The sequence below is a fragment of the Pogona vitticeps genome, chromosome 3 (genome assembly GCF_051106095.1).
Source record: "Pogona vitticeps strain Pit_001003342236 chromosome 3, PviZW2.1, whole genome shotgun sequence".
Lineage (NCBI taxonomy): Eukaryota > Metazoa > Chordata > Lepidosauria > Squamata > Agamidae > Pogona > Pogona vitticeps.
In genome coordinates, this window is record NC_135785.1 from 93597559 (window position 1) to 93625249 (window position 27691).

The 27691-nt window shown below is 41.9% G+C and overlaps 1 protein-coding gene across 4 annotated transcripts in view; it reads left to right on the plus strand.

Annotated features, from left to right (window-relative positions):
* The window catches only part of LOC110086801 (broad substrate specificity ATP-binding cassette transporter ABCG2), a 61357-nt gene that overhangs the window by 25407 nt on the left and 8259 nt on the right, over positions 1–27691 (plus strand). For 2 of the 4 annotated variants that reach the window (XM_072995215.2, XM_072995216.2), the window contains 9 exons: positions 67–219; positions 8240–8397; positions 8912–9063; positions 16951–17043; positions 18971–19158; positions 20736–20887; positions 21870–21959; positions 24070–24194; positions 27274–27428. In XM_072995215.2, the coding sequence (XP_072851316.1) occupies positions 67–219; positions 8240–8397; positions 8912–9063; positions 16951–17043; positions 18971–19158; positions 20736–20887; positions 21870–21959; positions 24070–24194; positions 27274–27428 (1266 nt within the window). The remainder of the gene's footprint in view (positions 1–66; positions 220–8239; positions 8398–8911; positions 9064–16950; positions 17044–18970; positions 19159–20735; positions 20888–21869; positions 21960–24069; positions 24195–27273; positions 27429–27691) is intronic. The other 2 variants (XM_078390829.1, XM_072995217.2) reach the window with 1 other exon arrangement.

Genomic DNA, 27691 nt, shown 5'->3' on the forward strand with positions numbered 1-27691 from the left:
TCACCACTACTCCACATGCGAGAATCCTTTCCCTGCTTAAGTCGCCTAAATGCCCTTGTCCTGCAGGAGGACATTCTGACTGGAACACTCAGTGTTCGTGAGAACCTTCAGTTCTCTGCCAACCTGCGGCTGCCACAGGATAGGAACAATGTGGAGAAGAACCTCAGGGTTGATGCTGTGATACAGGAGCTGGGCTTACAAGACTGCGCAGATACCAAGGTAAGTCATCATACTGTGTTTCAACACTCAGCAAATAGTAAAGTAGGAATGGGTGAATCTGACAGTTTTGCTTTTTCTTATATTTCAGGTGTTGTTGTTTTTACATCCCTAGCCGTTTGATTTGAATTATACAAATAAATTTGTCATTTTTGGAATATTCTCAGGGGAAAAAAAACCAAAATCAATTCTTAATCACCTGCAGTGTTGAAATCCAATAGTTGTAGCTATTTTGCAGTAAAGGAGAATAGCATGTTGTACCTGTGTGGATAACTTTTCTCTTAAGAATTTGTAATGAGGCGTATCGAAGGTTTAGGAAAGCGTTTATTCAGTAATGGCCAGTAGAGACAGCCAAGAGCAAATGTGTGTAAATATAGTCTACAAAACCAAATACAGTGGTGCCTCGCATAACGTTTGCTTCGTTTAACGTTTTTTTCGCTTAACGTTTATTTTTTCAGAGTCAGATTGTGCTTCGTATAACGTTTTTCCCTATGGGCGATTTTCACATAGCGATTTTGGGACCATGCTTCGCTTAACGTTTTTTGTTTTAGGTCCCCTGCTTCACTTAATGATGTTCATTTTTTCAATTACAAAAGTGTCTTAACATGTTGAAAAACGGTTTTAAATGCTTGGAATCGCTAGTGCACCTTCTAAAATGTGTGCATACTTACTTTGGTGTTGATCTGACATTTCGTTAATTTTTTGTGAATTTTTTTCTCCCCCATAGGAAACAATGGAGCTGTCAGATTTTGACAGCTGTCAAAAGTTGGGGGGAAAAATTCACCATAAATTAACGAAAAGTCAGATCAAAGCCAAATTAACTTTTGCATCCATTTTAGAGGGTGCAGAAGCTAATCCAAGCATTTAAAACCATTTTTGACCCTTTTATGACACACTTAAATTTGCAAAAATTGACTTCGCAAAGCCATTGAAATATATTGAGTCGGCTTCAATACATTCCAATGGAGGAAACATTGTATCGTTTAACAATGTTTCCTATGGGTTTTTTCGCTTAAGGATGCCAATCCGTGCCTATTGGAACGGATTAACCGGTTTCCAATGCATTCCTATGGGAAATGGTGTTTCGCATAAAGTTTTTTTCGCATAAGGTTTTTTTTTGGGGAACCAATTAAAAACGTTATGCGAGGCACCACTGTATAGTACATAGCTATATAGGAAGCACACAGAGAGCCCTAAAATGAGTGATTTAAATTGGTATTCCTTTGAACTTTCTTTCCCAGGAAGTTCCTTTGACATTCCTTTCTCAGGATTTTCCTTTAACATTCCATCACAACTAAGCCTATTTTATTGTTTTAGTGTACTTTTGCTAAAGGTAGGGAAGGTACGTTTATCAGACAATGGCTATTTTCCCATGGTTTATTGATGGACACTATATACTGGACTTTGCTATAGATATGAAATTCTTTGGCTGTCTTTATATAATTGCTAAGTCCTAATGTACATGGTTATATTTCAAAGTTGCAATGAGGGGTATCTCCATACCTGTCTGCCATGCAACTGTTTAAAAAGAGCAGTCTGCCAGATAAATGGATGTGGAAATCTAATCCGGGACTGCATAAATAGATAAATAAACAAGGCTGAAAAGCCAAGCTTTGAAAGGCTGAACACTCAAGGCCCTCTCTCATCTAAACAGGCAGATCTGTCAGTTTCAATTTCCCTTCCTATTCAGTATTTTTTAAAAAAATCCCCAATTCTCTTGAATTTTAAATTTTCACCTCTGTCACATGTGTTGAGAAAATGCACACTAATAGTATATTAACAAGCAACAGAGAGGAAAAGGTGATAAACAGTTACGCAGGTGACAATGGCTACCTTATTTCGTTCTTTTTTCTTTCTTCCCCTCCCTTTTTTTAGAGGTGGGGGTCCTTTCTTTAAGGCTAGCTAAATAGGTCAGTGATTTGGGCATCCAGCTGTGAAGCCAGATGTTGTGACTTCAATTCCCCACTTTGCCTCCAAAGAAGAGAGGCAGCCTTTGTGTCCTTTGGCACATTATGCTCCCTGAGAGCAAGGAACTAGTAAACCACTTCTGGTTACTTTGTACCTAGAAAACCCTGGCAAGGGCCGCCATAGGAATGGACTTACATACAGTGGTGCCTCGCTTAACGATTGCCTCGTTTAGCGATGAATTCGCATAACGATGTTTTTTTAGAAAATAATATGCACCGTATAACGATGTTTCCTATGGGCGATTTTCGCTTAGCGAAGTTTGGGACCATGCTTCGCATAACGAATGCGATTTTAGGTCCCCTGCTTCACTTAACGATGTTTCTTTTTTCAATTAAAAAAGTGTCTTAGAAGGGTCAAAAACGGTTCTAAATGCTTGGATTCGTTAGAGGACCCCCTAAGTCATGTGCAAACCTGATTTGGCTTTGATCTGACTTTTCGTTAATTTATGGTGAATTTTTTTTTCGGCCCATAGGAACCAATGGACCTGTCAAAATCTGACAGCTCCATGCTTTCCTATGGGGGAGAAAACAATTCACCATAAATTAACGAAAGTTCAGATCAAAGCCAAATCAGGTTTGCACATGACTTAGGGGGTCCTCTAACGAATCCAAGCATTTAGAACAGTTGCTGAGTCTTCATTAATTTGTTGTGAATTTTTTCTTCCCCCATAGGAAATATTGGAGCTGTCAGATTTTGACAGCTGTCAAAAGTTGGGGGAAAAAATTCACCATAAATTAATGAAAAGTCAGATCAAAGCCAAATTAACTTTTGCATCCGTTTTAGAGGGTGCAGAAGCTAATCCAAGCATTTAAAACCATTTTTGACCCTTTTATGACACACTTAATTTTGCAAAAATTGACTTCGCAAAGCCATTGAAATGTATTGAGTCAGCTTCAATACATTCCAATGGAGGAAACATTGTATCGTTTAACGATGTTTCCTATGGGTTTTTTCGCTTAAGGACGGCAATCCGTGCCTATTGGAACGGATTAACCGGTTTCCAATGCATTCCTATGGAAAATGGTGTTTCGCATAACGATGTTTCACATAACGTGTTTTTTTTTAAACCAATTAAAATCGTTATGCGAGGCACCACTGTATAGCCTGCTTGGTTGATTAGGCATCCTTCAGTCTTGAGACACTATGGTAACGTGCTCTGTATGGAGGACTTGGAACAGCGTATAGTGTGGCTGAGAAGGCCAATACGAGAGTGACAATCCCTTCCACAATGAAGACAAATAAAATCTGTCCCTTTTCCAGCTCCCTGATTTTGCTTCTTTCAGGACTGTCTCCTTGCCTCGGCCTGCTGGACAAGTGTCTCTTCAAAATGGAAGAGGCCATGATGCAATGCCTACCTCCAGGCTGAATGCTCAGATCTCAAGGTTTCCCATCTGTTGAGGTCCATTCCTAAGGCCTTCAGATCCCGCTTGCAGATATTCTTGTATCGCAGCTGTGGTCTCCCTCTGGGGCGATTTCCCTGCACTAATTCTCCATACAGGAGACCTTTAGGAATCCAACCATCACCCATTCTCACAATGTGCCCAAGCCAACATAGACATCACTGTTTCAGTAATGTATACATGCGAAAAATTCCAGCTCATTCTAGGACTACTCTATTTGGAACTTTATCCTGGAAGGTGATACCAAAAATGCGCTGGCGACAACACATATGGAAGGTGTTCAGCTTCCTCTCCTGCTGTGCACAAAGGGTCCAGGGCTCACTGCAGTACAGGAGTGTATTCAGGACACAGGCTCTATAGACCTGGATCTTGGTATATGCCATCAGCTTCTTATTAAGCCATACTCTCTTTGTGAGTCTAGAGAACATGGTAGCTGCTTTGCCAATGCATTTATCCAGCTCGACATCTAGGGAGAGAGTCAGAGATTGTTGAGCCAAGGTACACAAAGTCATGAACAACCTCCAATTCTTTTGTGGAGATGGTAATAGAGGGAGGTGAGTCCACACCCTGGCCCATGACTTGTGTTTTCTTCAGGCTGATTGTTAGTCCAAAGTCTTGGCAGGCCTTGCTGAAACGATTCATGAGTTGTTGGAGGTCTTCAGCAGAGTGGGCAACAATGGCTGCATCATCTGCGAAGAGGAAGTCCTGTATGCATTTCAGCTGGACTTTGGTCTTTGCTCTCAATCTAGAGAGATTAAAGAGCTTTCCGTCTGATCTAGTCCGGAGATAGACACCTTCTGTTGCAGTTCCAAAGGCATGTTTCAGCATGACAGCAAAAAAGATCCCCAAAAGGGTTGGTGCAAGAACACAGCCCTGTTTCACTCCACTTCGGATGTCAAAGGGATCTGATGTTGAGCCATCAAAAACTACAGTGCCCTTCATTTCTTCATGAAAGGACCTGATGATGTTAAGGAGTTGAGATGGACATCCAATCTTGGGAAGTATTTTTAAAAGGCCATCCCTGCTAACCAAATCAAAGGCCTTTGTGAGATTTATGAAGGCCACAAAGAGTGGCTGTTCTTGTTCCCTACATTTCTCCTGCAACTGTCTGAGGGGAAAATACCGTGTCAGTGGTGGATCTATTAGCTCGAAATCCACACTGTGATTCTAGATAGACTGCAAGCACTCGGAGTCTCTTCAGCACAACATGGGCAAGCAGCTTCCCTACAATGCTGAGAAGAGAGATACCACGGTAGTTATTGCAGGCACCCCTGTCTCCTTTGTTCTTATACAATGTGACGATGTTTGCATCCTTCAGCCTGCTTATAAGCTATACATAATTAAAAATAAATCACTTGGAGATTGGTAGAGGCTCTTGGGAGATTTGGCTGTGTCAAGAGCAATAGCCCAGGGTGTAGATGAAGTAACCAGGAAATATCTAATAGAGGAATAGTGTGCCACCACACTTATCCAACACAGCCTGGTCCAGGAGACTTCCCGAGCTTACAAGATGCTTCTAAGTTGACATCTGCAGATTTGTGTTTTTAGACTGTAAAGCTCCCTGAATTCTTCAAGCAGCTTAGGCTCTAAAGACCTCTACTCTGAAGAATCTAAGAGAGTCAGGGCCAAATCCTGAACCCTCTGCCTCCAAAGTCTTAGGATGAAATAGAGATGTGAATCTTGCTGCCTCTCACTCTTGGAAAGAAACCAAGAAAAGAATCCTTCTTTTCTTATCATAAAAGGATTTTTCTGTGCAAGATATTTTTCTTCCCCCAAGGAAATTTCACAGGCTTTCTTTAATATTTCATGATTATTTTTCTGAAAGAAATGCCAAGCTGTGCAGATTATTACAACTCCTGTGCAGAATGGTCTCTTTCCTGCTGAGGGTTCACCTAGAAAGGACAGAAGAAACAGCAAGCTGCACATTACTGTAACAACTCCTACATTGAATAGCGCCTTCCCTGTATAAGACTCATTGGAGAGGCATTAAGGTGCACAAAATCTGGCTGTTTCATGTGCAGAACAAGAGGTGAAAAAAATGGGGGTAGGGGGTGGAGAGGAAAGATTTCATTTTATGAAGGATTTCATTTTCATGGGAGAGAATCCAGCAAATCTCACTGTAAGAAAGTCTCAGCTGGAAGTCTCAGCACAGGAAAAATGTAGAAACTTGAAATTATGCCTATATTTGTTGTATGCCTTAGCAAAAACTATTTCCAATATCCAGTACAAATGAACTAAGCCATTAGCTGTAGGACTTAGTGCTAAAGATTTTCCTAAGTTACGCATACATATTTAATGATTTTATTTAATAATGTGTTTCTGTCTCATTCTGTGATTCCCAGTGTGGCGTGGTAGATAGAGTGATGGACTAAGAACACATAGATTTCATTCTATCACAGCATACCTTAAGGCAGAGTACAGTCATCAAAGAAGCTTTGTGATTGGTGAGGAGTATGGCACAGCCACCAGGGGTGAGCAGAGTTGGGGTGACAGGCAGAACCTGGTGCAAAAAAAATGGGTATGCAAATGAAAAGGCAGAGAATAGTGCCTGCTGGAGAGAAGGCTTCTTACTGGTGTGATGGACATCTGTTTCTGGGGATCTTGCGTAGTCTTCTTTTATCTTATCTGTTTTTATGAGCATGCTCTGAGCAAGATGATTTTGCAGTTTGAGGGTTTATAGTCTATATGCAGGCTTTCTCTGTCATTTGTGGAAAATGGGACTACTGTATATTATAAATAGGAATGCAAATTTTTCCTTATCTCATCCTTGCGCATTAGGACTGGGAACTGCAGCATTCTTCTCCTTACCCACCAAGATGACAAAGGTGCTGTTGATTTGTACTGGAAAAAAATAAACCTTTACACAAAATTGCCAGTTTTTATGTGCAGTTGTCAAAATTTGCCCCCAAATCACCAAGCGTTGCACAAAATCACACCATTAATGTAATTGCGAAATCACACCATTAATGTAATTGCGTGAAGTGCACAGATCAGTCAAAAAGTTTAAAAATTTGAAGTGCTGTGTAGACTATATGCAACTTTCTTTAAAGTCAGCTAGTATTTCTGTGCTTGCTCTGTGTGTGGTTCCCTTTGAAAAGGGAGAGGATACGAGCATCATCTTTTGTAAATTAACAAAGCCCTTGGATGGCGAAAAGAGATCCTGGTCTTACTGCCACAGGAGTGCTGATAAATCTCTTGGCATATTAAAAATCCTTGTTGACGTGTCTTGTAGAAGCTCCCCCAAATCAATGAGACCAAGGAATTCAGCAAATATACCTTCCACCCTGCAGTGATTCCCATGTGGCAAAGGAAGATAGTCAACAGTGAACCCCTTATTTTTACAGACAACCAGCCCTCTTGGCATGCACATATGTGCTTTAGAACAGCAGAGTGTAAAGCAGTGGTTCTTAACGTGGGCGATAATGCCCCCCAGGGGGCGATTTCATTTTTCAGGGGGGGCGGTAGAATGAAAAGGGGCGGCGTGGGAGCGCTGAAGCAGAAGGGGGCGGTAGGGGGGCGCTGGAGCAAGCCAAACCTGTGAAGATGGCTGCAGCCTTTTTACAATGTGCATGAATATATATTTTCCTCCAATCTTAATTTAGTTTCAGAGTTTTCATCTTGAAATTTTTAGTTCCTGCATTGCGGTTTGTTTTTATGCCCTTTTTATATTTCTTTTTGCGTCTTAAAATTCGCTTGCAACTAAATAATTAAATGTTACTTTTGGGGGCATTTCATTTTCTTGGAATTGAATTTTGTTTTCAGGGGTCATTGGATTTAGGTGACATAAATAAATAAATAAATAAATAAATAAATAAATAAATAAGAAAGATATCATCACCGTGGGGAGGGGGGCGATGATAACTTCCTCAATGGCTCAAGGGGGCGTTTCTTTTAAAAAGGTTAAGAACCACTGGTGTAAAGTATGGCCTGCAGGGTGCCCCTAACACCCCCAAACCTCCCTTTAAAGCAAACAAACAAACAAACAAACAAAAAGATCTAGTGGGCATAGTCTGACATTCTAGGCCATTTTTGCCTCTGGGACTATATTAATTATGGTGGCTGCCCCACTCCACTGAAAGAAGCACTTCCATGGGCCAGTTGTGCCCCCCAGAGGGACATTGGGGTGGAGGAACATGTCTAGCTGTCTGAGTTCCTGGAGAAACTTGGTAAGTTAATCATGGTTATTGTTGAAAAAAGGGTTTGAGACACTGAGACAAAATATAAAAAATAATCTTTATCTAATTCTCTTAGGAAAAGGGTAAACAGGACATCCCAAGAAAACAATCAAAGTACTAAAACTACATTACAAAACATACCAAACAGTAAAGGGAATAAAAAACAGTGGCAGCTCAAGCAATGCTCACAAACTCAGGCAAGCACGCACAGTCTCTGCCTCGCTCGGTCAGTCAGCACCATCAAAGGGAGAAAGGGAGAGAGAGAGAGAGAGACAAAACTTTATAGAGCCTCATTAATTATACGGGACAGGTGAGGTCTTTAAGGATATCAAACCACAGTGGGCAGAATGTTACATCTTGCAATATTCCAACAGTTATTACAGAGTGTATTTCAGAGAAGGCTAGATTTCCTCTGTTTATGGTTGTGTGCCTTATCTCCTTTAATGTTTTCATTTCCCTCACGGTTCTCCATGGTATCAGATTGGGACTGAGTTCCTGCGTGGTGTTTCAGGCGGTGAGAAGAAACGGTGCAGCATTGGCATGGAACTGATCACTTCACCGTCTCTGATTTTTCTGGATGAACCAACCACAGGACTGGATTCTAACACAGCTAATGCCATCATGCGACTCTTGTACCAGTGAGTGTCTGTGGTGGATCTTTCTTTCCTCTGTCTTTCACCCTAACTCAACATGACATTTAACTTCAGAGAGCTTGGCTGCACGTCCTTCCCCCTTAAAACATAATCACCAGGTTAAGGCCTGGAGGCAGAAATGTCAAGGGAGGGGGGGGACAGGTTTGTATAGGAGAGCCAGGGCTTGGTGTGCTGTATATCCTGCACTAATTCCTGCTGCAGAAGAGACAATCTACTGTTCATTTTAAGAAGCAGCTTGTCTCTTTGGCACTGATAACATTGCAGATGAATCAACTAATCAAGAATAATCTGCAGGTGCCGTTCTCTTCTGTGCGTGCACATCATTGACAGGTCTTTAGCATATTATCAGAAGTGCTCATCTGTGTCATGCATGATGTACTCTGGCAGTGGTCACACGGAGCACACTACCAGGCCATGAAACTCAGCATGCGCCAAGCAGTTTTTAAGGGCAATATGGCTCTGTTCTCATAATGCTGCTGCTGTCATCTTGGTTTTGCAGACTCTCCAAGAAAGGAAGAACAGTGATCTTCTCAATTCATCAGCCACGCTACTCCATCTTCAAGCTGATTGACCATCTGACTTTGATAAACAAAGGGGAAATCATATTTGCAGGGCCTGCCGAAGACGCCACAGATTATTTCAGCAGCATTGGTAAGGAACGAAGCTTTCTAGGGGCAGAAATAGCATTTATGGTGACTGAAGGATGATGGCAGCTAGTCAGTTTCAAAAGATGTGGCAAGAATTTGCTGAGGTTGTCAAAGATTTTTAGGGCAAAGCCTGAGCAAGAATAATAGAAGATAAATAAAGGTTTATACAAGAAAAACAAACTCTATCCGCTGTGATAGATTGTTGTTGTTACATGCCTTCAACTTCATGGCAACCCTATGAAGGAGCAATCTCCAAAATGTCCTGTCCTCAACAGCTCTGCTCAGCTCTTCAACCTTGTGCCTTCCTTTAGGAAGTTAGTCCATCTTATATTTGGTCTTCCTCTTTTCCTGCTGCCTTCCACCTTTCCTGACATCATTGTCTTTTCCAGAGAAAATGGCCTTCTTATGAAGTCCTCAAAGTATGACAGCCTCAACTTCAAAATTTTTGTCTCCAGAAATTGTTGAGCCTTGATTTGATCTAGAACCCACTTGCAGTCCAGAATATCCCTAACGCTCTCCTCCAGCATCATATTTCAAATTAATACTTTTTTCCCCTGTCTGCTTTCTTAACTGTCCAGCTTCCGGTTCCAGCTCAGCCAGGCAGCACGCTCGTGGCTAAGCAGCAATGATTTTATCTTTATTTTATATAATTTTATATGGCTTTTATCGTTTTTGTTTAGTTGAAGTTCCTATTTTACTCCGGCTGGAGGCATGATTTTAACCTTGGCAAAAGTAAACACAGAGATAATGACCACTGGAGCTGCCGAGAGACATTAGAAATACCTGCTGCCTCTGGATCAAAAAATTACACAACCGAAGCCTTGTGAAGAAAATAGAAAAAAAAATAACACCATTACTGCAGAGAGTACGCACCTGCTTGAATCAAGTCTGCAAGAAAAGCATTTACTTTGTTTAAGAAAAGCCATCTGCCTTTGGGGGTTGTTCAGCATATAGCAGGGGCCCTGATCTGCCGTCTTCGTCAATCTACAATTGGCTCACAGTGAGTAAAAGTCCTCCAAGGAACAGGGTGGAATAACCTGCCCTTTAAAGGTTTATGTTTGAAGTGTTTACCGGGGCTAAGAAGTTTTCTATACAGCTGCTACTGACTGTAACCGTGAAACCCATATTCCTTCTCCCTTTGAGTGGAAATTTGTACCTGCAGAAGTAGAAGGGGATACTAAATAAGCTAAATTTGTGGAGTAAAACTATAGTCACTACTAGGACCCCCAAAAAACATATGGCAAGATTTTAAAAAGGCTCCTAAAAAGCCAAAGCAGAAATCAATAGCAGGCTTCTGTGTGGCCTCAGATCTCATCAACCAACATGAATGTGCTTCCTCTTATAATCCAAGGCCACTGAGGGAATTTACATCAAGTACTCCACTCACTATGGACAACGTAGGCATAAATAATGGAGAGACATTCCAGGAGGTTGCAGTCGAAACGCCGCACCCTGGAGAAGAAATCGGCAATTGGTCTCTGGACCCAGAACTCCTAGAGAAGGCTCTCTCTGTCTCTATGGAATCATTCTATGAGCACCTAAATCTATCAACACCTGGACCCAAGTAGAACCATATGGAAAGAAAAAATAGGTCCCCAAGATGCTCAAGGGCTTGAGAGTGAACAAACTAGGATTATTTAGACACAACTATGTGATCAGTGCTTCCTATCAGCCAAATCCAACCAACCATCTTCAATAAGCTGCATGCTCTAAAGCAGTGGTGTCGAACTGTGGCCCTCCAGATGTTCTTGGACTTCAACTCCCAGAAGCCTTCACCACCACCTCTGCTGGCCAGGATTTCTGGGAGTTGAAGGCCAAGAACATCTGGAGGGCCACAGTTCGACACCACTGCTCTAAAGAAAGAAATCACTGATATTAAAGCAACACTACAGTGCATTGCTGACATGATAAAGTTGGGGACTTTAAAAGGAGCACCCCACTCAAACCCTCAGAATACTGAACAGAGAGGACTTCAGGCAAAAAAGGAGCTGGGCACAAAAGACCAAACACAAAAAGGTAACTCCCCAGCTTTTAAAGGTCAGAGTTACCCACAGTTATCGGGGAAAACAACTCAGGACCGAATGCCCATCTCTGGGATGACCCTAAAGGCCTGGGCAGACCCATATGACCGAAATAATGACACAGAGGGACTTGACCTAACATCCTCCAATCCAGAACTAATAACTATAGATGAATGGTGGGGAAACACCCCAGAAGAACCCTATCTCCAGCATCCACTCGCAGAGACAGCATGCAGGGAAAATATACAGATAGAAAAACCCCAATGGTCAGCAACCTCAGACAGTGAAGAGTCCACCCCGGTTGAAACCCCATCATCCAAGCCCGTGAACCATATCACCATCTACAACTGGCCACTAAGAAAATCAAATGGCACCTGGGCCTCCAACTCAGAAGTATTGCAGACGATAACAGAAACTCTGGGCGAGGATTGGAATGCTCAAACGAACACAAAATGTTACTGTATTTACCCTAGTAAGCCCGGGCAACTAAGATGCAGGGTGCACATGATCTTCGCCAATAGTAAACAGGCCCATGATTTTTGGAGCCTGTTATACAAAGTTTGAAAAAAATAGCAGTACAGTATCATTCAAATGGGGAATACATGCAACCTACTTACTGTAAATATCAACCTTAGACCGATCATAAAATTGGACACCTACAAACTAACAAATAAATCCAGAGAAATTCAGGTTCCAGAACAAAGAGATGGCCCCTCAGCCACTTCCATAAGGAAGATAACAGCCGAAAATCCCAGCTATGACCTGTATAGATCACTTACAACATTTCCATCATTTACAACAGTTCACCTTCCAAAACCAAAGCAGACGGCAGAGGAAAGGAAACATACACCAGTTTTGCAACCTTTCCAAACAATATCCCAATTAACAAGCCCCGTGATTTTACAAGCAAAATCAAAAACCAGAGGAATCAGGTGAAAATGCTCCCAAGGCCAAGGCCTCTTTTAAAAGGTATTATACCCCCCAGAAATAACAGAATATACCATCCATACAAAGAGAAGATACATCCTGCCTGCTCAGTTGGAACTATTTCTAACTCCACCCCCGAGTGGCTTATGAGCAACAGATATGCCCTTTTAGTAGCTTTTCCCCAGAACTGACTATTGGAAGGCAAAAAACAAAAACATATGAAGAAGCATTCACCCTGGAATATTGCATGGGGAAAAAACAAAAAGTCCAACTTCACAAAGATCCCATAGTACCAAACGTAACAATGACTACCTACCCAGGTAGAACTGAAAGATCTTCCTTTAGTAGAGAGACACAAAGAAATCAAAACAACAAAGACTGGGCCGGTAAAGATTATCCTTTACCCACACCAGCTGCTCCCCTCACCTACAGAGGATGTCAGTCATCAGATGTATCCCAGCCTGCTCTGGAGAAGCTAACGATGTACAAGGAAGGGAACCCCATTAAAATGCTCTCTTCCACAAGGGCAGAAGAACTGAACATTCAGGAGTGAAATGAGACACCAGATACTCAAGTATGGCGGCGTGCTCCAGAAAGCAACCAAAAATCTGCATCTAAAGTCGAACTTTTATCATGGAATGTGGCAGGTCGGACCAGATGTATCTCCCATACCCATGATACCCGTTTTTTTTTTCACTGCAAATAGGACATCATTCTTCTGCAAGAAACATGGTCTGACAAAGATATAATACTAGATGGTTTCAACTCATTCATGATAAGGGCAATCCCAGGGTGTGGACCAGGGAGACTGAAGGGGGGGGGGGTGAGCATTCTGGTATCAACGGCTCTGAAAGTGAAATCTACGATGAAACCTCCCTTGGGACGGCGGGCCATGGCAGTAGTACTTACAGGAAGTATGAAAACCCTATTGATCATTAACATATACTTACCTCCTACATCTAGAAAAGCAGAAACAGAAGAAAATGGAATAGACCTTGAAAATGATGTAAGAGAGCTTATCGTGGAACATTCGGATGCTTTGGCCCTGATTGTGGATTTAAAATCAGCATTCGATTCTATATTGAGAACATATCTCTGGGACAAACTAGCAAACTCATCTATAGACAAAAGACTTTTATATCTAATCAGGGCCCTACACGAAGAAACATACTTGAGAGTCAGCTGCAGCAGACAAGGACACCTCACGGAATCTGTGCAAACGCACAGAGGTGTTAGGCAAGGCTGCCTATTGGCACCAGCATTATTCATCCTATACACCACTGGATCTCCATTCACCTAAACTTACAGATAGAACAGTGCCAGCCTTACTCTATGCTGATGATACAATAATTCTATCCAGAACCCCCATAGGGCTGAGGAGGGCACTTAAGAAGCTTGCCTCATACTGTGAATATAAATCCCTAACTATTAACTATCAGAAGACCAAGATAGTTGCCTTTGGACAGAGACCCAAAATTCAGTCATGGCAAATAAATGGACACAGTATCGAGCAGGTGAACAGCTTCAAATATCTTAGTACTACAGGCGTCGGGATCTAGGCTTCAGCATAGTAAATTTGCGGCAGATCAGGGAGAAAGATCGGCAAATAGTATAGTAAAATTCCATCTCTCACAAGGAGGGTCCTTTATTCCAGCAGCCCCCAAACTCTATAAAGCAAAGGCTTTAGCTCAGCTCCTGTATGGCTCATTCATGGGGCCACCCAGCTCTCACTTTGCCTCACAAGAAATAGTTCAATCCAAATTTCTAAGAACTATATTCCAGGTCCCAAGATGCATGTCAAATGCAAGGATAAGGCTAAGCAGAAGCCTGGATTTGGATTCAATCTATATATATGTGGTTAGAGGGACAGTTAAACCTCAAAGGCCTATTTTCCTTGATATTTAATGATAACTATCAATCCAAGTGGGTCGAATCAGTCCAGGGCTATTTGGCGAAAATTGGCCTCTCACCTCAGGCACTTATATCTTCTGGAATATAGCAGGCAAAACAAATAGTCAAACAAAGAACAGAGGACAATGAATATCAAACAGACCTCTCTAGCATTCAAAACATGGCAGTTAGGACATGCATCAAAAACAGTATGGAACCAGCCAAATACTTAACATCTTTGGAAATTAAAGGAACTAGAAGAGCCTTTACTTTGGTGAGTTGTTTGGCCCTCCCCTCTGCTGTACTAGAAGGGAAGTATAAAAATACTCCTTTTGCTGGAAGGTTATGCTCCTGCCACCTGAGGGAGATTGAGACCATACAGCATATGTTCTTCACCTGCCCATTGTATGAAGCAGTGTGAAAAAAGACTATTATTTCCTTAATAGATAGAATCCCAGGACGTTCAGAGGGAAATAGGCTTGAGTTCCTTCTCTCGGATGTTGATATGCAGACCACCTGTCAAGCTGCGAAATTCTGTGTAGCAGTACTTCGATTGCGGAAGTTAAATACCAATTAGATAGTAGCTCCTAGCTGTATGTATGCCAACATGTTCTAATGGAATATTGAAAGTTAGAAATTATAAGGGTTCATAAGGTTTTATACCTATGTGACTGGTCTAAGGACCATAAATAAATTATTCATTCAACTATCCAGCTTTTATACCTATACATGGTGATCAGAAATACAAGAGTCTGGATGATCTTGGTCTTGGTCTCCAGTGACACATCCTTACACTGGATGAGCTTTCCTATTTCCTTCATTGTTGCCCTTCTTTTTTAGTCTCAGTCTTCTGATTTGTTGACTACAGTCTCCATTAGGATAGATGATTGAACATCCCTAACCATTTCAGTTTCTTCATTGTCAACATTACGAGTAAAGTTCTTTAATTCTGCTTGATGTTGAACTGAAGTCCTGGTTTGGCCCTTTCTTCTTTCAATTTTCCTCACAGTTATTTCAACTCATTGCTGTTGTCTTCTGAGAAGATGGCACCATCTGTCCCCAACTGCTTAAATTATTGATGTTTCTTCCACCAGTTTTCCTTTTTCATCGGAATCTGAATGGTACAACTTATGTGAATTTTCCTGGATCTGCATGACTTCTTTTAATTTAACTTAATTGTAAACCACCCAGAGAGTGCTTTAAACACTATGAGGCAGTATATTAGCAGCTCACTTTGCTTTGCTTTGCTTTGTTTTGCTTTGCTTTCTCTAAACTGGGACTCAGAGTGGCAAATTTTTGCAACAGCATAACTGCCCCTACAAGTTCCTACTTCATCGACAGCCACAATAGCTGCTCTGTGTTTTCCCTACCACCACTCTTCTCCCTGCTTTTTAAAAACCCTTTCTCCTATCAGCAAGCAATAGGTCCAGCTTTAACAGCTAAGAAAGAGGTACAGATCAGAGAGGCAGATGTGTAGTCGCTAAAAATAAAAATAAAAAATAAAATCCCTTCAGAATCGAGCCTCAATTTGTTATTCTGTATCCATTCCCTCACTGAACTCACAACTTCCACAGCACTCTTGGCATCTATTAAAAGGGACAGAAAGCACTGGGTACCATCAGCACATAAATGAGACTAGGTCCCAAATTCTGGTGGATCATTTCCCCCAGTTGTTAAATACAGTGGGGTCTCTACTTAAGAACTTAATCCGTATTGGAAGGTGGTTCTCAAGTTGAAAAGTTCTTATGTTGAATATGCATTTCCCATAGGAATGCATTGAAAACCATTTAATCCGCATCTACTCTTTTCCGTCCATAGAAACTACAGTGGAACCTCTACTTAAGAACTTAATCCGTTTTGGAATGGTGTTCTTAAGTTGAAATGTTCTTAAGTTGAAGCAAAATTTCCCATAGGAATGGACTGAAAACCAATTAATCCGTTCTGGATGTTTTTTTGTTATGTAGAGGTGTGTTCGTACATTGAAGCATTAGTTCCCATAGGAACTAATGCAAAGCAGGTTAATACGTACTCTACCACTAGGGGGAGAATTTTTTTTTAACCTAAGATGACCTAAGGTTAAAAAAAGAGCAGGAAAGGGTTTTTTTTCCTGTTCTTATCTTGGATTTCTGTTCTCAAGTAGAAGCAAAATTTAGCAAATGGAGCTGTTCTTAAGTTGGATTGTTCTTAAGTAGGGACGTTCTTAAGTAGAGACCCCACTGTATAGGTAAACATTAGGGGGCAATGTGGAGCCCTATAGAGCCTTTATACAGTACCACCTATAAGGCAGACCAGCAGGGTCCCAGCCAGATTGGGCCAGAACCACCCCAGAATGGTACCTCCAAGTTTTGTATTAGCCAAGCATCCCAAGACAATTCAGTAGTCAGTGGTAACTAATCCATTGATAGGTGCATCTTGTACATATCTGCTGCCCATTACAGGAATGTGTGTAGTTACTGATTTATTGACCAAACTCCTATTGTTAAGTTACAGCAGTGTAGTATAGTGGATAAAGCAACAGACTAGGACTCAGGAAACCTGGGTTCAAGTACCCACTCAGCCATGGAAACTCACTGGGGATGGGGAGGGAATGGGTAAATCCTTAAATGTCTCACTTAAGGGTTGCTATTTGTCAGATGTGACTTGACAACACATAACACAACAAACAGTAATTCCGGTAGAGGGTAAATGGCATAACTGGCAGTGGGTTCTCACTACTTAATCATGAATCTCTGCTTTCTTCTTCTTCTTCTTTTTAGCACTGCTGTAAGTTATGCTGTTTGCCCTCTGCAGGTGTAACATAATTTTGGCCAATTGGTTCCCAATGTGATTTTTATGGTGCTTAGTTTTGAATGTGTCTTCAATCACCTTGGGGTGGTCATTGGGATAGTAGTTGTTTGTTGAGAAAAGCAGGATATACATTTTTAGATTAAAAGATGTTTATTAAAAATCCATATCATTTTGCTAAATGTCTAATAGATCCAGGCTGCCCCCAGGTAAGCCTGTGACCCTCCCTGTGTGTGTATATCTCCCTCTCAAGTGAATTTTCATTTCAGGCTACGAGTGTGAGCACTTTAACAACCCCTTGGACTTCTTTCTGGATGTGATCAGTGGAGAGGTTGTGCAGTCCCAGCCTGGAGAAAATTTAGGTGAGTTCTTTTGCATTTATTTATTTTTTCTAGTACAAACCATCTCACATAATGAAATAAACTAAAGAAAAACATAAATAAATCCACCTTGAAAGCCTGCATGCATTGTGGTCATTTTTTTTGAAAGGACAGCAACCTTACAATTCACTAGCAGAACTACCCAGTTTTGCACAAATTAGAAATCCACTTCCAGTTCCACCCAACCTGGGCTGCTCTTTCCCTCCCTACACACACCCACACAGTCTGGTTTGCTCTTTCCTCCCACCCACACACCGCATCGCTCTTGGACTTACAAGTTTCTTCTCTAGAGCTTCTGACGCTCTGACCGAGATCATTCCTGAACCTTTTGCTTCCTGTCCTGCTTGGAAATCATGCTTTATAAGCTGCAAAATCATTTGCAGTTCTTGGCTTTTAATGGTATCATGGTATTCCTCTCTCGAAATAACATAAAGATTTGCAGTGTTGTTACTATTGGGTTTTTCAGGAAAACACAACAGGTAAAATCTTGTTATACTTGTTACTTTTTCTCATTACTTTCCTGGAGCAAAAAAGTTGTGGGGGACATTTCATTCCCCCACCCTCCAAGTTTGACTATTTTCTTACTTCTTTAGATATTTTTTTTCTTTTTAAAAAAGAAAAGAAACCAAATAGAACTGAATAACAAAGAGTGATGCAACAAGTTGCTTCTAAAAACAGGTTACTTACATAACAAATCACATCTCGGTCTTGATGCTGTGACAGAGGCACTCAAGTACACTCCCACACACATTCCCTATTAGTATAAAAGAAGTCCCCTTTTAGCCTCCTCCCTACCTGAATACCCTTTCTTTTTCCTCCCCCCCCCCTTCATACTGTTCTTCTCCGCCTCCCTCTCTGGTCAGTACTGCTGAGACTGAACCAGCTTCACTTAAGTTAGAGGCTGCGTTGTCCTTGCTCCCTCCAGTGCTGTTTCTTGCCTCTCTACCTCCCACTCTTTCCTCCTAGATCTTTCTCGGAATGAATCAGAACAATTTATTTTGATAATTGTTGAGAGCCAGTTTGGGAGCTGGAAAAAAGTTTCCAGCCCAAGAGCCCTGAAGCGTGGCCAAGGCACGTGCAGACTGTCCAAGCAGAGGAACAAAAAATGAACTTTTTGCAAATGTCCATTACCAAGGAGGGGAAGTGTCCAAACCAAGAGAACGGCAGAGCGCTTCACAGACTAGCAGGTGCAGCCACACCAGCCAAGAAAGAGTTGCAGAGAGTTCCTCTGATGAGAAAGACACTGTTTCTAAAAACGAAACTAAAAAGAGTGAATTGTCTCTGGAAGTGTGCGGAAGGCTTCTAGCTTTTGCCGAAAGTTAGTTGGGTCTTAAGAAGTCAATTAATGGTGCAATCCTCTATGTGTCTTCTCAGAAGTAATTACCTCTGAGTTCAGTAGGTCTTATTCTGGAATTGTGAGAGATGTGATGAATTGCAAGCTGAAAGGCAGTGTATCTTTATACACCACTCATTCTTTACACCTTTCCCTTTTACTCACATGGACCTATGACCTTGTCCTTGGTTCCAGGGCAGGCAATGCATCGTTACAATGTAGAAAGCAGTGCTGCCTCTTCAAAGAAGGGGTGGCAAAAGGGCAGCTTTGAGCTTCCATCGCTTTGACACATGTTTCGGTTGTTGTAACATTCATAGCTAAGGCCTCTCACTTTAACTCATTAAAAATAGTACCATTTAGTCTGGATTCACACAATCTGGCCCTTGAACTTGTCATTATTATCTTAACCAATGCCAAAACAGAAATCCAGTTGTGTTTTGCTTTTTTAAAAAACCCTGGTATACTAAAGCACAGAGTATTGGACCAGTCCGTGGATTGGTTAATATTGCTTGTAGAGAGGAAGAAGGTCTCTCTTTATATGTGTGTGTATTTAAATTCTCCTCTTATTTAAAACAGGCAACAAGAAAGATTGCCGTTTCTCCAGCAACTGTTCTTTGGAAAAGAACTCACTGTCCAACTATTACCGCCAGTCCTCCTACTATGAACAGCTGCAAGAGGATCTCAACAGCCTACAGACATTTCCTAACTATTGCTCTGATGCTACTTCACCAAAACCCACTTATGTTACTTCGTTCGTCCACCAGGTGAAGAGGAAGGTGTTAGGAATGACAGTCAGGTGGTGGGTGAAGAAACCAGTATGAATCCATAAATAAGCCATATATAATTCCTTCTAGTTTTGTTGCATAATCAAAGATCCTCACAGGTTTGCTATCAGTGCATTTGATTATGTAGCCAAAATTACACCAGCAGTCTGACAGAAGAAGGAAGTATCATTAGACTTGGCTAAATTCCAGTGTTTGCAGAAGATGGGAAAGAGTAATGGGGATAATACCCCTAAGTGGTGAAGGGAAATCCTATACTTCCCAGTTTAATACTGAATTTATTCGGTGGCCACAGGATGCTATCTCTTAGAGTGAAAAAAGAAAACAGGCAGGGAGGATCCAGCTGCTCCTTTTCCCTCCCACAGGGCGTGTGAGCAAGACCTCCCTGACCCTAGCGCTATCAAGGGCAATGGGGAGCCTCCTAGCACTGGCCAGCTTGAGGGCTGGGGACTGACCCACATCCTGTTTTAATCTGGAAGCTGAGTCATGGCAACTGGACTTCTTTCTTATTAGGTTGAAACCTTTTGCTACTCATCCAAGTAGCTTCTTCAGTCTGAGGAGAGTTGGTAGGAGACCCCTGGTATATCCTCCACATTTCATTTCCCCCGGTCTGAATAGGCTCATTAGATGGACAAAGGATGCCGGGGGGGGTGTGACTGAAAAAAAATTATTCAGACTAGGAGGGGGAAATGAAACCAAAGTGGAGGATATATCAGGGGTCTCCTACCAACTCTCCTCAGACTGAAGAAGCTACTTGGATGAGTAGTGAAATGTTTCAGGCTAATAGTCCAGTTGCCATGATTCAACTTCCAGATAACCACACCTGGATGACTGAGAATATTCACAGCTATCCTGTTTTAATGCAAAGGTTTGCAATAAAGCGAGACATGTGAAACAGGTGGTTTCACACCTGCTTTCAGGTAACCTGTATTTTTTTAAAAAAAATCTTACTGCAGGTTATCTGAGATGTATAGTTCCTGCCTCAGTCTCCAGCAGGGAGTTGGAATTGCTCTGTTTATCTGTTATATGCAAAACAGATACTCTATATGCAACAGTGATTCTGATTTATGTTAGACTATGTATAAAGAGCTCTCTCTACCATGCAAACTGGCATGAGATTACTCAGATTACAACAATCACATATGCAATACGCAATGCGCTGTGTTTTTTGCAATACACACGAAAACCTAGTTTTTCTCAGATAGTTGTCTTAAACATGTAACACCACCTTTCAGGGAGGTAGACATGATCATAGATAAAAATTACATTTCCATGTTATTCCTTTTGATGTTCCTTTCTTGTTGGAGGTTTTCTGAGGCAAGACGGAAATAACGTACAGTATATAAAGTTGTCCAAATGGATGAATATAGTTCAGTTCACCAAGGGATGAGGTGGGGAGGAAAGCATTGTTGTGTCTCTTTTCCATTGACAACTCTATCGGGGAAAAAATCTGCTCCATGTAAGGTGAAAAAGAGTGGCAAATAATATATAATAAAAGAAAATAGTCTTATGTCCTGGAGACTATCATAGCAAGCGATTTAACCACCAGTGTTTTCTAGCTGTACATTGTGAGCTGTCGTAATGTGAAGCAGCTTGTGAGGAACCCTCAGACCTCGATCGGACAGCTGATTATGGGCATCATCCTCTCCTTGTTGGTCGGGCTCATTTACTACCAAATACCTGACACTCTACCAGAAGCCCTACAGAATAGGTAAAAGAGGACTTTAGAGCTCATTTATATTTGTGTGACCAGTACTGCTATTGCTAATTTCTTTTGTGCCTTGTTTGAACACCCTGCCAGCATTACACACATTATCGAAGGCACTCACACCAGCTGGGCAAACACGTCAGGGAACACCTGAGTCTTCTCAGATTTGAACAGTGCCATGTATTGAGCAGTGACAATGCTGCTGCTCAGTGTGTTCAGTCACTGAATGAGAAAACAACAGCCACCCAAGCACAGAATGCACCGTGTGGCTCCAGTTGAACATCTGAACACCTACTCTGGGACAGTGAGAGCGATGAGGAAATTGTTCATCCTTGTCAACATTTGCAGTTGCACAGAGCTGACCAAAGTCCTGTTGCATTCTGATCCAGAAGAACATAAAAACCAAATGGTAGCTCGTTATGATCTCTCCCTGTGGCATCTGCTGGATGAAATCACTAGGTGATGTAGGTCCGTTTGGTGTAACTTCGGCCTCTTCTCGTCTAGTTAACAAGGGATGGGGTGTAAACAGAATTCTTGGATAGCTGAGACCCACAACATGCCTGAGGGCCGCGCCTTGGCAGCCTTAAAAAAATCTAGTGTGCAGCTGTGTTCATCTGTCGCAGCAGACAACAACAAAGAATTCTGTGGGACCTTAAAAGCTAATAGATTTATTTTAGCATAAACGTTTATGAACTGTAGCCCACTTGGTCAAATGCCCAAGGTGTTTCTGCTAATTAAGCCTACTATGCCCATACCTGAAGTTCTGAACATCATTCCGTACTTCTGATGATGTTATAGTCCATGAAAGCTCATACTATAATCAGCTCCTCCAGGTGCTATAGGGCTGTCGATTGTCTTGGCCTACAAAAGCAGCTGGGAGGTGGGGGCCATTTGGGAAAAAAACAGATATCATAGTCTATATATTTTCAGCACTCAGAAAGACAAATATAATCCCTTTCTGATAGATTTGTTCTCTTGGCTGCAGGTTAGGAGCTTTCTTCTTCATGGTGCTTACTCAGATCTTCGGGAACCTGTCTGCTGTGGATCTCTTCATCTATGACAGGAAACTCTTCATGTGAGCAACTGTTCTGTTTCAGGAAAACCTAATTTGAATGTACTGGATATGAGCGGCACAATAGCCTCTCCAGAACACTGTATCTGCAGAATCTCATGCTGACAAGGCGGCCTATTGGCACAACCTTGCAAGCTTTCCATCCAGAATCAAATATAATACAGCATTGTACTGTGTAATAGCACGAAATAACCATAACATCTCGAATGAGACAGGACAAATTGTCCAGGCTTCACATGCAGGAATGCATGGGTTGGAAGAGGAGTTGTAACCATTTGCTCTTCAGGCCTGCTCCTCTTTGAGATCCCTGCCAAGATTTGTTTGTTTGTTTAATTTTTTTACTGCTGACCTGGCCAAGGAGCACTCTTGAGTGTTTTACAACAGAACACACAACAGTGTAATTAAAGTACCAATTTGACAAAATCAAAAATAAAATAATACAAAAACAGTGCAACCGAAGTGCATTAAAATACAGTTGTATAGAAACATTTGAAATGGTGGGATTAGTCAAATTGAAGCTAAACAAATTCAGCTGGGTCCACAGATGTAATATTTTGGAACGCCTACCTAAATAACAGGGTCTTTGATGACTTTTTCAAAAACCACCAGATGAATTGCAGGAGGAAGTTCATTCCACAGTCAAGGAGAAGGCCCAGTTTCTCATCTTCTGACCTCTCTCGGGGTCAGCATCCTCAGCCAGCCTGCTTGGGGTGTTCTTGTAAGATGGGCAGATGCTGTTGGAAGTAGACATTCTGCCAGTTATTGAGGCCCCAAATCATTTAGGGCTTTATAGGTTAAATCATCACCTTGAAGCTGGCACTGAAACGAACAGGTAACCAATGTAAAGCGGCCAAAATTGGGATGATACATTGATATTTATCCACTCAGTAACCTGGCTGCCATAGTCTGGACCTGTTGAAGTTTCCATGACAACTTTATAGGCAGCCCCATGCAGAGAGCGTTGCAGTAGTCTAATCTTGAGACTACCATGGTGAAGGACCCAGTGTCAAGGTAGGGATGCAGCCGGGCAATCTGCCTGAGGTGGAAATAGGCAGACCAGACCACAGACACTATTGACATGGTTGGGTCCACTAGGACACCCAAACTACAAACCTCTTCCTTCACAGAGAGAGTAGCATCCACAAAGGCAAAGAAGGAACCCAATCCATAGACAGCTAAAGCATCCACCTGAAGGACCTCCGTCTTGTCTGGATTCGGCATCAGCCTCCATCCACTACAGTACTGCAGCCAGGCAGCACTCAAGGGACAGGGACATCATCCACTGCAGAAGGGTGGAAGGAGAGATAGAGTTGCATGTCATCAGCATATTGGTGGGGGCACTGTTTTCATCCAAGAGTGCCTGAAGCTGGTTGGCCACCACCCTCTCCACTAGCTTGCTCAAAAAAGGAACATTGGTGATAGGACAGTCATTATTACAATCATCTGTCACCAAGTTCGTTTTCTTCCAGATGAGCCTGATAAGTGTCTCCTCGAGGATTCAGTCCTGATGCAGAAGGACACGTAGATTTGTTACGGTCTGTAGTGGGCCCCTTGTGCTGATTTTAGAACAGAAGAAATAATGGTTGGAATCCTGTTTCTTAGTGCAAGTAGCTCATAGTAAAGTAGATCCAGTGAATCAGAGAGGATTTGCAAAGTCAACTCTTCATTACTTCCATTGATTCAAATAGGTCTACTCTAGTTGCAGTTAAACTAGGCCTATTTGAATGAATGGAATTTATGGAGGAGCGGGCTCACCAAATCCCCTGATTCAGTGAGCCTAAGCAACAGCATTTCAACCGTTTTATCAGAGGCCTCTGAAGAAATCTGGTGACCCACAAGTTCCAAAATACAGTATATATAATTAGTTCATGTTCAGTCCTGGTACAGGGGAAGTCCTCTTACAAAGCTCACCAATGTGAATTCCTTGCACCTCCCTGCACAGGGGGGAAGGTGGAAGGGAGAGCTGCTTCCATTGCCAGACTGCTCTGTATTTGATCAGGCAAGGGAATCTAATTTCTCTTACTGTAGTCTTCAGTTCTGAAAAACTTGCTTTTCTAAACATCTGCCACAATTGACTTGGTTCAGTGACAGTTTCCCCCTTTTCTTTTCTTAGGCATGAGAGTGCCAGGAGTTACTACAGGACCTCGGCATATTTCCTAGCTAAAGTGTTTGCTGATCTTCTCCCAAATCGGATTGTGCCTATGCTGCTGTTTTCTTCCATTTCATATTTCATGATGGGTGAGGCACTTGTAATGATCCAGTGAGGGTGATGAGAGGTGATGGTGGGAAATCTGAAACCTTTCTTTAGGCCCAAGTCTTTTACAAATATATATTCACAATTTGAAAATAAAATACCAAAAAATGCAAGTTTACAGCAGATATTTCGGAACATATGGATACTGACTGAGGGCTGTGCTGCACCTCCCAATCCCCTGGAACTCCACCTCAGGAAAAAAAAAAGAGAGAAAGAGAGAGAGAGAGCAATGATGCTCCTTTTAAACAATGTTGTTTGTTGTTTTGACTTCTACGCAACCTATGGAGCTAAAGCACTCTGTGAGTTGTTTGCAACGTAATAATGCAAACAACCATTTTGCCCCCCAGCAAACTACTCACTTTACTGACCTTAGAAGGGTAGAAAAGTGAATCTGTGTTGAGCCAGCTACCTGAATCCATTGGATCAAAGTCAGATTGTGAGCAGAGGCTTATGTGTTTAACCACTGTGTTACCATGTGTGCTTTGCACCTTATTTTGCCCTTTCAGTGTCTTTTTGAGAGGATAATGTTTTATTCTTCAGAGGTATTGCACTCATACAAAGAGCCCTAGAAGTCAAAAATTTGTTCCTGAACCTGCAAAACATTCCTACGCCAGTTTATGACTGTATGGGGAGAAGGAAGATCATGGTAGAGGAGTGCCCACATGATCATCCAGAACCTAGTGGTTGCTGGGATTCTTAGTAGTTCTTGGAGAGAAAAAAAGGTTGCTGGACTAAGAAGGCATTGGGGCAATCCAGCAAAACACTCTTAAGCAAGCGTAAAGAGAATGGATTTGTGCATTTTGGTGCAGCATAGAATTGAAGTTGAGGGCATTTCTCCATTTTAAATAACCACATTCGCAAGACTCCTGCGTGTGCATACGCACAGGGTTGTTTGCCTCTGATACTTCTAAGCGAGAGGCTATTAAGAAACTGTTACAGTACTGATTATTTTCCAGACAACTAGAACAGTTTCTCAATAGCATCTCACTCAGAAGTTTCACCTTTGTATAAGAGATCAAACTACAAATCCCATGTGCCTTTTTGTTAATACATTTCTTGATCAATATCATTGATAAACATTACTTTCAGACACCATGTCACTCAACATAAACCAATTTGTAGGCAAGGAGGCTCTGTTGATAGGTGTTGGCTCTGTGTACACCAGCCCTATCAAATCACTTAAAGCTTCATAGATTTCTGTGATGGTAACAGAAGAGCTTAGAAAATTACTTTTTTTCAAGAGTGGCTTGTTATGTAACTTAAGACAAAGCCTCAAAGACTAGCTTTTTGCTGTCTATCTTTGCAAGTACGTTCACACAACTAGTTGTATTGCTTATTGTTCTTCTGTGACTTATTACTTTCTTGCATGAGAAAAATCAGCCAGTAAATAATGCATATTACACGTGGGAGGAATCATGACATTAACAGTATTTGGCTAAAATCCTCTTGCTTAGTTAATTAAAAGGCTTGACTTCTGGAGATAAATGGGCACAAGTTGAGAAATATTCCAAGATGACACTTGTTGCATACTGATCTGTACAAGTCATGGTTTTGCAGCAGAAACAATATTATATTTTTGTAATCACAGAATGCAATGTGTCACAGGCAATTTTGTCACAAGAGCCTCCTGGCAGTACAAATGTCAGCTCACAACCCGGGTTCAATCCCAAGTAGCCAGCTCAACAATGACACTGCCTTCCAGCCTTCCAAGATCTGCAAATTGAGTACCCAACTCACGGGGCCGTGTGTGTGTGTGCGTGTGTGCTTATGTGCAGTGTGTAGCCTGCATCATTAAATTGTAAACTGCCCAGAGAGTGCTTTAAGTGCTGTGGGGCAGCATAGAAGCAGCACACTTTTTGCTTTTTGCTTTTTCTTGTACAGTAATGATTTTCTTCCAAACTCTGAAGAACATTAGACAGCCATGTATACTTTGATTTGGATCCCTGCATGGAGTCAGGAGATTAGCCCCGGGGGCCTTATTGACTACTCCATTATTCTATGATTCTGAGAGGGGAAACAATGTAAGCCAGAAGGAGACGTTTCGAAAGGCAGAACTCAGTGTTACAAAAATATGTCCTTGCTCCAAATTCATAATAAGCTGGTCACGAACCATTGTTTGTTTTTTTATATTCTGACAGTGGACAGATTACAGTGCTGAACTGCACACTTTTCTTTCATGCTAGACTCCTCATAGTGCCCCAGTGCTTTTAATGTTTGTTTGAATGAATTAATTGAGGACTCTGTTCAGGTGTAATTAACGCGTGAGAGTTGATCCACGTGCTCATCTCTTACACAAAGTCCTTTTATGTAATAATAAGACCCACATACTCCCAACATCTTTTCTAAGAAGCCTGTGGTCACCAGGGACTGGAAACTGGCCTGTAATCTACCAGTGCTTTCTTCCCCCTGCCGTTTTTGTGCTACTCTTTGCTGGAAACACGTGGAGAAAGAAGTGTGAAATTAAGGCAGCTATGCATTTCTTGCCGTCTAAATAGGGAGTCCCTTTCTCTCTGTCTATGTGAATTGTTTGGTTTTTCTCCATACGGAAGCAATGCTCAAAACACTGAAGCTTTCTTGTGGGATATGCAGTATGTTATTTACCTATTTTGTTTTCTTCCCCGGTACATTTAATAGCTGTAACGCCTTAGCCTATTTGCAAGTTTTGTTCTTGTGTTCTCATAAGCATCAATGGGAGTCCTTATTACACTAAAAACGGTAGTCTCAGAGAGAGCAATCTGGATTGGGCCAGCAATACAGTTAGGGGAGGGGCGGGTACACCCACAATAATTCCCCACACCTGTGGCCCAATCTACCTCCTTCTCTCCCTCTGACACCTGCAGTGGACTTTTTAAAACACCATTCACATAAATTGCTATCTTATTTATTCTTGGGCAATTGCTGGACAGCAGGTCTAACAGAAACTTGTGAGGTAATTTATCAAGTAAATGGTGAACGGGAGAGTTCAAATGAATGCAAGCAGGACAAAAACCACTTGAAGGAGGCTTCCTGGGTGAGGACTTGGATGAGCGTCCTTCAACACTGTCACTTTCTGCCTATCTCCAGGTCTCAAACACGATGCTGAATCTTTCTTCCTGTATGTTTTGTCGCTAAGCTTGACCAACTTGGCAGCGGTGAGCTTGGCTTTCTTAGTGAGTGCCAGTGTCAACTCCTTTGCTGTTGCCAACCTCTTGATTGCCCTCCCCTATGTCTTCATGATGGCAAGTGTTCTTTTTAACATTTCAAAACAGTCCTGTGGAAGCTGGGAGGGCACAGTGGGTGGGGATGAGGGGATTTGTAGTCCAACATCACCCTGAAACTGTCTGGAACAGGCTGCCTGAAAGAATACCTTTCCTCAAGTGGTGCCTTGGCCAGTTGATTCTCATACAGCAGACTCAAAAGTGAGCTTATTCTGTTGCAGTGTAGCACCTGCACTTTGGAAGGCCCTCCTCACTATCGCACCGGAGGCATCATTTGTTGTGTG